A 12,373-nucleotide genomic window follows, 5' to 3' on the forward strand; every position below is an offset into this window, starting at 1 on the left:
CAGAGACGCCTCTTTTTGCAGCGGATGGCAGCACAGAGACTCGATGCTGTTACCAGTGTAAAGGATAAGTGACTAGGGAGTGCTCGGCCCTAAATACGACACAGATGTCACCTACTCACTGACTGAGAGAACACTGCAGAAGAGGGGGTGGAAAGAAGCAAGACCCAGAGACTGGGATAATGCCGCAAAAGAGCATCTTCTGGACGTGACATAGCCACTGCATCCATGAACTCATAGCATCTGGGGTTGCCTTATAAAATTGGACTGGTTACAATTGCATAATACACTGGGGAGGAGCCCCTGAGGCCCACTGCCCACTGAAGAACTATGGGCAACTAATGGGTACCAGGAGAAGGGGCTGTCGCTTTCTCCAGTTGTGTAGCCGCTAAGTTACCGCTGATCCGTTTGTAAACAACAACCCAGTCACGTTTATGCAGGCAACCATGATTAAACATAATGGGTCATGCACACAAAAAGACACCTCCAAAGTTGGAAGAGGATTCAGGGGAAGAAAAGGGGTTCCAATGGAAAAGAAAGAGGAAAATAAAAGACAACAATGGGAATAACCAAAATTCAGTAAATATGTGTATGAAGTTGCCTAATAAATAATCACATTACAAATTGAAGAGATGAAAATGAGAAGTCTGCCTGCAATTCACAACCCCAGAGAACCTAGACAACAATGAGGACCCTAAGAGAGACATATAGGGATCTGATCTACATGGGAAGTAGAAAAAGACAAGATCTCCTGAGTAAATTGGGAGCACGGGGACCGTGGGAAAGGGTAGAATGGGAGGGGGAAGAAAGGAGTCAAATATATAGCTCAATAAAAACAATTTAAAAAAAGAGAAGAAGTCTGAAAAGTGCTCAAGGTAGCTAGTTTTAGCAAAGTGGTCTTCAGTCAAGTAACATATATGGGAGCAATGATTATTATAGTGATTTCAACTAAAGTAAATTAAGTACACATTTAAGTAACCTTAAATTAACTATGTATATATGTACATATAGACATACATATGGTAATCATGACTATTACAGTGTTTTCAACCAAAGTAAGTTAAGTTCAAACTCAAATAACCTCCTAAGTCTCTATAGCTACTAAAAGACAAAAATCAAGGGCCCTTGGAAATCCCATAAACTACAAGAAGTCTCCAGAAACCAAGCTTGCCAGACATATAAAGAGTCTAAAGCTTGTTCACATTATTGATCTGGTTTAATTCCAGATTTTTTTTCCATATTTTCCACTTTTTATTCCATTATTTTCCCCCTTGGGCAAAGCATTGAGACTGAGGACTGTTTGTTCTGGCAGTATTATCTTGACTACTCTGAGCAACAGCAAGGCCACGTGAGTTCCCAATAGCAAGAGCATAAACATCGAAGAGCAGGGCAGTCTTGTGGCCTGGAACCATAAATGCCAAAGCTTGTCCTAGCAGCTGCTGGAGATTTCCACTCGAATTGAAGCCCAGGACTACACATTTGGAAGAGACGGCAAGCATTTCCCCCAGGCAAGAAACACTTTAAACACTGGGATTCTCAGCACTCCACCTCAATATCAGAGCTCCTTCCCCCCCACACACACACACAAAAATAAGGGCATTAGCTATAGTTCTTGATCTAGCATAAAACTTACTATAAGGCCAACATGCCTCTGTCCACCCCTCCCTAACACTCCTAACTCTAGGCAGTAGCCCTGCAGGGGCTCCATGCTCACATTGGTTATAGGCCATGAGTCTCAGTACACCAGATCCTTCCTAGGCTGTGTTAGTGTATCCAACTCTTCTAACAAACCTCCCAATGGGGAAGAAAACAGAGACTTAAGTATCAGGATACACAGAGGAGCAGCTAAAATTCCCATTTATGTCTTTCTGATTCCAGAGCAAGTTCATTTTTTTTCCTACTCCACTTCTAAGTCTTCCTGGTAGTGTTCCTCAGAGAGAGTCAGACGGAAAACCTAGAAGGAAACCAGCTTTATGCCGGCTGCAAAGTTGGATGTTCCCACTTCCCCAGTACAGGAGGAAGAGATCCCTGACCTGCTTCCTCAGCAAAAGCGGACAGGTTGAAACCTGCCTCTAAGCAGGGGAAGTGAGGCACACCAACCACCATGTAGAGCTGGATTGGATCTGAAAGAACTTTTGACTCCACAAGCACACGCATGTTGCTTATACACCGCACCTGGGACTGGAGCTGATATTGTCTGAGCTTCCTCCATTCATGCTAAGAATGTCAGCTTGTCTAGATCTCCTTCTAAGCATCAGTATTCTGGGCCATCTTGCCATAAATGAGTTAATGAAATCTAGAGGAACTCGAAAGCCAGCAAGTAGGTGGAACAAGCAGAGGCCCAGGAACAGAGGCAGCCATCTCAAGAAGGAAGGCTATTCTCCAGGCATGCCAAGGGTGTGCCCTAATCCTTTCAGAAGAACTGTGCCAGGAAACGATCAAGATCATCAACATGAAATCAACAACTTTACCCTTCCAGAGGCGGCGGGACACATCAGCACCAATCACTGCAGAAAGAATCTTCTTAATAGATGGCGCTGAGAGAGCAGCAGAGCCCCATGCAAAACCAGGGCCAGACCCTTGCCTCACACTGTGTACCAAAAATAGCTCAGAATGTACGAGACACCCAAAACACAAGAGTTAAACATAGAATTATAGGAAGAAAACGCGGGGGAAAGCTTCATAACTCTGAATTCATTCATGATTTCCTGATCCCAGACAACATGAACAATAGGGCAAGTACATAATCGAGAATTCACCAAAATGCAAATGAGTTTCTCCAAAGGAAACTATCAATGGAGTGAATGAGCAAGCCAGAGAGGGAGATAAAGGATCCCTAAGTCATACAGCCAATCAGGAGAAGACATTCCAAACTCCTCCAACTCAATAGCAAGCAATAAAGCGCAGTTCTCAAAACTGGCAAAGACTTGAGCAGCCATTTCTCCAAGAAATATACACAAGTGGCCAAAAAAGACATGGAAAGCTGAAATACCGGGAGACTACAGCCAAGGACACAAACTACCAGTTCATACCCATTAGAACAGACCTGTGAAAAATAAGAGCAACCAGCACTGGCAAGCATGGAGAACAGCAGAACCCTGGTGGGGATGGAAGACAATGCAGCTGCTGTGGGAAACAGATTAAGATCAGACATAAACCGCCAGATGATCCAGAAACATGAACAAAAGCTCATGTTCATAATGGCATTACTGAAGATGGCCACAAAGCAGAAGAAACCTGAGTGTTCACAGAAGGACAAACAGACAAGCGGACAGGAAGTTGTTTGCACCATGAGACAGCAACCCATCAGTCGTGAAAAGGAAGGGGCACCAATACTTGCATGAAGCATCTAGAGAGGCAGATTTACAGAGAGAGAGGGTAGAGCAGTGGTTGCAGGGGTGAGGGGGTGAGGAACAGAAGGACGCTGCAGTTTAATGAGGACCAAGCTTCAGTTTGGGAAGAAGAGGATGCTCTGGAGGTGGATGGTGACCACAGTGGTGCTACAATATGGAAGCACTTAACTTGCTTGAGTGGCACACTTAAAGACAGTTAACATGGCAGGGTCCATGTTACATGTGTGTAAGAATATTTTCCAAAAGCAATAGGATATAAAATAGGGAGGACTGGTCCAGATTCATGGTCTATCCCCTGCTCCTTTCTAGAAGAATTTTCTATGCATACTCACTTTCTCTATCTGTGCAATAATCACTCGGATTCAGCTATCTCTAAGATTCCATCCTGTTCTAAAATTCTCCCTGGGATTTTCCATCTATGTCTTGTTTCTCTACCATGAGTCACCAGTGAAGGACACAAAGCAAATACCCCTCTTTCTGTGGCTCGTGTTCTGATGGCGGACATGTGCACAGAACAGGTGTGACTGATGGGAAAAACTCGGTCAAGAAAAATGACATCAGTGTAAGGAGAGAGGACCGAATGCTGCATCAGCTCGGGAGTTCTCTCCAGAGAAGTGACATTTGAGCAGAAATCAAACACACCACAGGCGAGGTGTTGTCTTGGTTGACTTTCCATCACTGATAGACATCCTAACTAAAAGCACCTCGGAGAGGAAAGGACCTATTTCAGCTCTCAGCTCACATTCCATCATGAAGGGAAGTCAAGGCAGGAATCTGGAGGCAGAAACTGAAGTAGAGGCTGTAGAGAAACACTGCTTACTGGCTTGCTTTGCACGAATGACTCAGCCTCCTTTCTTATATAACCAGAACCTTCTGACTAGCATTGGCATTGCTTACAGTGGGTGTGGTGGTTTGAAAAAGAATGGCCCCCAGCGGCTCATGTATTTGAATACTCGATCATTTGGGAGTGGCACTATTTTGAGAGGGATTAGGAGGCATGACCTTGTTGGAGGAAGTGCGTCACTGGTGGGGTGGACTTTGGAGTTTCAGAAGACTAAGCCAGTGCCAGTGTTGCCTGTAGATCTGGATGTAGAACTCTCAGCTCCTTCTCTAGCACCATGTCTGCCCGCACGCCATGATGCTTCCCACCATGGTAATAATGGGCTAAACCTCTGAAGCTGAAAGAAAGCCCCAGTTAAATGTTTTCTTTTGTAAAGATGGCCATGGTCATGGTTTCTCTTTGTAGCAGAGGAACACTGACTAAAACAGTGGGCTCGATCCTTCTATATAAACCATTAATCAAAAAGTTCCACCTATTTGTCTATAAGTCAATCTGATGGAGACAATTCCTCAATGGAATTCCCTTTCTCCGTGAAACTAGCTAATGTCAAGTTGACCAAAGAAATAAACATAAATAAATAAACCCTAACCAGCACAGGGGCTCTGCAGGGACCCCAAGGAGAACAAAGCATGAATTGCCATCCGTGTGTGCTGAGAACCTTCGACTCCATTCTGCCTGGAGCCACACCACCCCGTCCCAGAGGGTCTTACCTGAATGTGCAGATGTAGGTCCCAGAGTCCGGCTGCACTGCTGGCAGAACCCAGAGGGAGGCATCCTTTACCCACAGCCTTGGCTCATCTCCCGGGATCAGCTGAGATGAGTTCATTTTACGCCAGGTCAGAAAGGGGTAGGAACTGGCGGCAGCATCTGAATAAGACCACGTCAGAGGGCACCGCAGAACCACAGGCTCACCTTCCAGCCGGAATTCAGATTTGAACTCTCTGCCACGAAATTGGCAGTTGTCTCCAAGCTCTGCCAGTCAGAGAGAGTAGGCTTTAGATCCAAAACCTGCTCACATCGCAAAACCCTAGGTACCCAAACTGAAGGTGGTCCCAACAAAAGGGTACACAGGGTATAATCTAAGTAAGACTCTGTATATCCCCAACAAACTGACCCGCACCCAGGATCCCATGAGCAGTACTCCCTGCTACTATGCTTTGGAATTCCCCAAATGATAACCTGGGGACCACCAATTTCAGTTTTCATCCCGAGGAGTCAGTTAAATCAGATTCACAATGCTATTTTTTAAAAATGGGGGCTGGAGTTCCATTCTTCAGCATCTACGTCAGAAAGCTCAGAACCACCTGTAACTCTAGTTACAGGAGATTTGACACTCTCTCCTGGTCTTTCAGGGCTCCTGCCTACATGGGCGTACACATACACACGCCTACGTGCATGCACACAGAAATAAAAACATCTTAAATTTCTTTTTTAAAGATTTAAATACATGGTCTTATATTTTCATTTGTTGATATTAAACGTCGAACTCTATAAGTACAGATAAAACAGGTTGGTTGAGACAGATTTCAAATCAAAGGTGTGATGGCTAAAGAAATTCTATTTTCTGCTAAGCCTCCACCTTAGTAACCACTAGCCATTTCTCTCTGATGCCAGTCCCTGAAAGATAAGCCCCAATAATTTATCTCAGTAACTCAGTGACTCCCAACCAGAAATACACACTCATGACCACCCACTTCCATGATATGACTGAAGACTTGCTTTGCTTCTGTAACCTTCTTATATAGACATTCAAGGACTATTTTGAGGTAGCCTTGGCTACCTAATCTTGGCAGAGCAGAACAGTTCTTGATTTGCTTGTGCTGATACTCAAGGTGTTCTTGTGGTTTTCGCATGTAAAAACCCCTTCCTTCACCCCCCCCCCCTTGAGCAGCAGTGTCTAGCTTGGCTCAGCATCTGCTGTCCTGCTAACAGCTTCACTAAACTTAACTATTTACAATCTGGATTAAGGCTGTGGTCTTTTTCCAGGGGTCTCAAACTCCATAACAAATGTTTCTTTAAATAAGGGCAGATTGGCCATATTCTGAATATGTATATTTGTTTAGAGAATTGTGCTCCCCAGAAACACGGGGTCAGGCCCTTTCCCTGTTGAAGTGGTTGTTTCTCACCTATGTGTTTCTCTGGCGTAGTGGGGGTTCCAGAAACCCTTTCTGTGTGTTCCACTGGCGAAGTGGTGAGAGCAGAAACGCAAGTCATCAACACACACAAGATGAACATTGTCTGCACTAACTTCCCAAGGGCACGGGACTCTCGGAGCCTACAAGAGGAGAAAGAAGAGTTGGTAGGAACATGAGCTTCCGTGGAAAGATGGTCCTGGGGGATAGAATGGAGTCTTGAAACTGCACCATAGAATGGGGAACATTTGGTCTACAAATTTTCAAACAAGAAAACTCAAACCATTTTATTTCTCTCCCTGCGGCTATGTTTCTGAAGGTGCCTAACATTAAACCCCTGGGTGTCTCCCACACACCTGCCTGGAACAAAAATTTCAGGTCCCAAGTGTCTTGTCTCTCCAGTGATGCATCTCAATAGCTCCAGCCCTGGGCAACTCTTTGTACCTATTTCTCCTCCAGGCATGCACCCACACACCACTCTCTGAGTGAGGTCTCTCCTCACCCTCAGCATGAGCCTTGCGTTACACTCTGGCCCTAGTGGCCCCTCCACACCCTCCTCTCTGGCTTTGTGGTCCTTTGTAGCAATTCTTCATTAAACACACACAAACTCTATGTGGATAAGGAATCCACTTTATTCACCATCCTGCTCCTCCCCAACTCATTTGCTGAATTTGTGGACAGTTTAACAAATCACTAGAAGCCGGAAGTCCTCAGGTTTTACTCCTCGTGGAGATTTTCCTGGTTCTACATGGGCAGATTGAACAGGCCATGGATGAGAAACCAGCAAAAGGGTCTCCTCTCATTAATACCCGTCCACTCAGCCCTTCCTGTTACCTGTTTGCCCTGCCAGTGGTGGGACCACAGCTCACAGGAAGCTACTGTGCCTCCTTGGCCTTGGGTTCTTCTGCTCCGTTCAAGGTAGAAAATAAAACAAGCAACTCCACGGGAGGCTTTGGAGGGGATTACGCTCAGGTGGGCACAAGGAAGCAGAACACAGACTAGAGTCCCTGGGTCACTCGGACGGGGCGAGGAGCGAAGCCTACACAATCCGAGATGCTCGCCTTGGACACCCAGGACTGCTCATGAAGTCGCTTTGTGAGGGAAATGGCTTAAATAGCGTGATCCTGCAGAGCCTGTTTCTCATTAAAGCTAGAAAGCAGGGTTGAGAAATCAGAGCTTTCTTCATCTCTCATCCCACCCTCCACCCTCAAGATTAGTATCTTCAGAGATTTTAATAGCTCATGACTGACAATATCTGTTTCTGGCTGCTCAACGGCTAGAGGCATTGAAATCTCTCCTTGGCAGTTCTAGTAACATGTGGTCCTGATGCCTCTCCTAAGGGTATAGGTTAGAAACCTATAGTTTGCCATGCCTGGGACGCACAGGGTTGTCCTCTGGATCCTAACAATGGCACTTGTCTGTGTTTGCAGCCCAGCTCCCTTTCTTAGCATGGTTTTCATAGTACTTTGATTAAAAAACACTGCCCCCAAAAAAGATAGCGGCTGTCCCCAACCCCAGGAAAGTTCGGGAGCTTCCTGTAGGCCCCGATAACACCCTTAGAAGGCACACAGGATCGTGACCCTGAAGAGATTCAATTTTTGAATAAACATTGAGCCCCAGGGACCAAGAAGGTGCTCCCCTCTATCTTCATGGACAAGGGTGGGGTCTAAGGAGTCTGTCTCCCTAGCAATTCCAGAGCCAACCTGTATTTTCAGAGATTGTCTGTTAGGGATGTATATGAGTTTAGAACTGGTACCATCAAAGTAAGTTAGTGAATGAAGAAACCTATCCATTCTTTCTAAACAGAAATAGAAACCTATCCATTCTCTCTAAACGAAAATAGAATCAGGTGTTAACTGGAAGGAAAGTTAAACTCCTGACTTTAGGCTGCCCACTTATACCCATCATTGGGCAGCTGGCATTGCAATGAAGGCCAAGAAGTTGGATTAGACTAGAACAGGAAACTCCATATATAATAAAACTGTTACCCTGTTTGCGGGTCAAGGGTTACTTAAGCCGAGGCTCTCCTGGTGTGACTCTGTGGTGACAGTGACTCTGTGAGGAAGGCAGTAGAGCCTGAAGGACCCTCAGGCCTCTTCAGTTCATGTGGTGACATTTCCTGCTCAGACTGAGCTTGGGTTTAGCGTGGGGCACTTCTCAGCGTGCCCTCCCGAGGTGATCAGAGAGAGCAGGCTCCCTTCCTTTATGTGCACTGTTTCCGACTTTGATATCACTGTTCCTATTGGAGCTGGCTATAGACCTTCAGGGGCTCTGTGGGGTGGCCCTGAGGTAGCAATCAAGTCAGGGAAGCCAGAGCTTCATAGGTTTCTCTAACCTCTTATGATTCTCAGACCTTTCCACCCACTCTGTGGTGAAAAGCCTTACAGGCCTCTACCAGAGCAGACAAAAGGTGTGAGTCTGCCTCAAGCCTTGTAACTTCCTGTAGGACACTGGGGCAACCTGTGTCATAAGATGGGTGGCCACTGAAGCCCTCTTTCCACTGAGCATGGGACAGCGTTGTCATGTTTTCAGGAGCATCCGGATAAAGTCTCAAGAAGGCCTAAGCTGATTGTACTGAACAGGCTCAACCTTAAAACCCTTCATTTTTTCAAAAACACAGGTCACGTTCTATTCTCTCCCTAGCCTCGAGGTAGAGTTCTTCATCTCAGTGGGGATCCACACAAGGAACTCCATCTCTTCTGGGTCACTGAATATTAACTATGTGGCCGTGTATCGGGTGCTGGCCCATGGTGCAGTAATAACACGCTTCCGAGGCAAGATGAAAGTCAAACTTTAGGAACTCATCCCTGAATCTCTCAGGGTTCTCTGAGAAGCTACCAAGTCTGTCTTATTATTGGGCCATGTCCATTGCTGAGAGGAACACCTGCTCCTTGATCATGCCTCCCTCTCAAGTTGTCATTTCCCAGGATGGAAATTGAGTCTCTTGCCTAGGGTAGAGTGGCATCTGGTTTCCTAACCTCAGCCTCATCAAAGATGGGATAAACGCGGGTAGGTGGCCAAAGAGAAAGAAAGAAACATCTAAAAATTCAAAAACTGGAAAGGAAAAACTCCAAGGAAAGTTAAGTCCCTCAGTCTTACTTTGGTACATTAGTGTGATCGCATATCATCTTCGGAAGCGGGGCCAAGCTTTTTCACTAAGATAGTTCTGCTGAAGTATGCAGAAATGATTTGTAGAGGTGATTGCCCTTCACCCTTTACCCCTTTGTGTCTTCAGACGGTGTCTAAGCAGAACTTGCCACGCATAACTGACTTGTTTAGCGCATGTTAAGTTAGGAGATTCTTGGGCCCTAGATTCTGATTCACTTGGGTCTTCTCAGGAAGTCCCCACTTGGATTCGTGTTTCTCAGCATGACTACGTACTAGGATCACCTGGAAGCTTTCAAAAAGTACCTAACACCCTGAGAAACTGCAGCTGAAGGGGGATCCCCAAATTAGTAATCCTTCTTCCCCCCAGATGACTCCAACCTGCCGCCAGCAAGCAGCTAGATCCGTGTGTCCTGTCAGAGATACCCTTAAAGACGTGTGACTGGAATTCCTATCTGGAGAGCTTTGCTTTGTCTAAATTCCAACAGAAAAGGGGGTTTGAGAAAATTACACATCTCTGCTGCATTCCCAGATACAACCTTCTATGTGGGAGGAGGGGGAGTCTGAAGAGGGGATGAGACTGGGGTGAAGTACCAGATGGAGGGGTGAGTCTGCTTGTCTGAGCAAGGGAGCTGTAGACCTAGGGATTTGGAGATTTGCACCCCTACAGACCCATGACAGAAGATTTTTTACTATAGAGTTCTGACAGCATTTCATAAAGGCCTGTCCTTCGGGCTTTCTTCCCACCTCCCCTCCCTTTCACAGAACAATATTATATCTAAAAAACCCATTTGCTAAGACTACTTGCCAAAGTCATAAAACGTGGTTGGGCCACTTGGGCCCTTCCTATTCTTTCTCACCATCTCTGCTATACATGCACAGACATGGACCACTCTTGATATTCCTTAAGCAAGACATTAGAGCAACAGCACAGCTAGCATTTCCTTTGTGTTTGTTATCATAAGTGGCATAGACATGATTCAAAGCATACAGGAAGGTTATACAATTCATACACAGGTACTGCACCATCTTCCATAGGGGTCTTGAGCATCCTCAGTCTTCAGTATCTAGAAGATCCTTAAGTGAATGACATAGACCTGGAGACTGACTCTTACTTTATACACAATTCTGACACACACTTAGAGATTCTACATAGTGCTAAGTTCCTGCTCTAAAGTATTGCCAGGGGAGGGGAGAGCAAGAATATCTTGAAGGGATGAGAATCTAAAAAAGTGAATATCATGTACAAGTTCATGAAGCATTCCTACCCTAGGCATGGTCCACCAATTGCTTGTCTAAAAGGCTCCTGGGCCTTTCACACCGCACAACTGCTGGTTAAGCAAGCCAACCATGACCATAGCAAGGCAGCGTAGCAGATTATCCCCAGTGCTGACGACATAAAGTGATCATTGGCCATGACTCACAAGTCTTTATGTCACATACAGGCTGACTAGTCAAGACCAGGCAGGGCTGAGGATGACTCCGAGACACAGGCGGAGTCCGCGTGGCCTCCATGTTGCTCTCAGTATTCTTAGAGCTGGAAACACCCGTTCTCAGTAATGGCCAAGCAACGCAGGCAGAAGCAAGCATTGCTATGCTTGGAACTAGTGCCTTCTTACTTGCCCACATTCCACGGCCTCAGCAGGTCATGGGATCAAGGCAAGAGTCACACACCAGCAGGGGTAATTATGGGAACATTCATGTTCTCTGTTGTGCTTGCTCTTTGCCTGGTTCTCCAGGGGTGGTGACAGCTTTCCGGTCAGAAACTGTGTTGTGTTTATAAGTCTCCTGGCCTCAGTAGCCAGTCATGGAAAGTACCAGGGGATATTCATGACTGAAATTCTACCTGAGGTGTAGTCTGAACCACCACCACACCTCCCTTGTCCTGGGAACAACTTGAAATAGTTCAGATGAATATCCACGCTAATGCAGGGAGAGCATTGAGAATATTCCAGTAAAATCCTCCCTCATAAACAGGGGATCTCAGATTCCAAACACCCAAACCTTCAGCCTTGGAGCCCACTTCTAGTAACAGGACAGGGGATCCTTCTCTCTTAGGTGTGTATCTGGCCTAGCTCTGTGTCCCCCAAGGTCTTCTTGCTTCCACAGGCTTCTCTCGCGCATGCATTCTTGAAACATAAATACTTCTTAAATCTCACCTCTAACCCTGTCTGTCCTCTTGTTTGGTGACATGAAAACTGTACAAACATTAGGCAAGCTGCTTTGTCCTCTTCAGACACTCATCTGAGTATCATGTCTTCAGGTACACTGGCCCTAGCCCAGACTAACTGACTATCCAGTTGGAATAGTACACCATACAAATGCTATGCCTTTGTATAAGAAAATTAAGCCAAATATACAAGTGTGCAGGCTAATGTGATAGCCACAGTGACTGTGACAAATATTGAACATACATTTCTTCATTTGTCCCTAGGGGTGACTATCGTACCATTTTATATAAGATGCATCAGAGTAAATCAAAGAGATTAAGGGGGCTTGGCCATGATAGAATAGCTACTAAGTAAGAACCGGAGTTTACCCCAAGACTGCTGACTTCAAAGCCCCCTGCTCTTCAGAGCGATACTTTCTATGGCAGATACTCTTTTTCTCCTCCGCCAATACCTATCCACCCTGTTTTCCCTAATAATGTTACCTCTGTCTCTCCTCTGGGTCCATCCCATACAAAGACCACACTTCCCATCACCCTCCGCTGTTAGAGTTGTCCATGTAAGAACGAAAATTTGAGCCAATGGAATGTAGCTGGAATGCATAGTCTTCCTGGGGAGGTCCCTTAAAATAATATTCATGAACCTCACAGCCCCATGATTAAGCATATAGCCAAAGGAAATGAAATGAGTATGTCAAAGAGACACTAGTGCTTATTCACAAAAAGCAGGATTTGGAGTCAATTCAATACCCAGATGTAATGAATGAAGAATGTGTAG

General features: G+C 45.6%; 1 protein-coding gene across 1 annotated transcript in view; it reads right to left on the reverse strand.

Moving 5' to 3' along the window:
• The window catches only part of Il1r2 (interleukin 1 receptor type 2), a 32,281-nt gene that overhangs the window by 8,656 nt on the left and 11,252 nt on the right, over positions 1-12,373 (reverse strand). The window contains exons 2-3 of the mRNA XM_075978882.1: positions 6,318-6,466; positions 4,902-5,163 (exon numbers count right to left, since the gene is read on the reverse strand). Coding sequence (XP_075834997.1) covers positions 4,902-5,163; positions 6,318-6,466 — 411 coding nt within the window. The remainder of the gene's footprint in view (positions 1-4,901; positions 5,164-6,317; positions 6,467-12,373) is intronic.

The sequence above is a fragment of the Microtus pennsylvanicus genome, chromosome 7 (assembly GCF_037038515.1).
Source record: "Microtus pennsylvanicus isolate mMicPen1 chromosome 7, mMicPen1.hap1, whole genome shotgun sequence".
Taxonomy (NCBI): Eukaryota; Metazoa; Chordata; class Mammalia; order Rodentia; family Cricetidae; genus Microtus; species Microtus pennsylvanicus.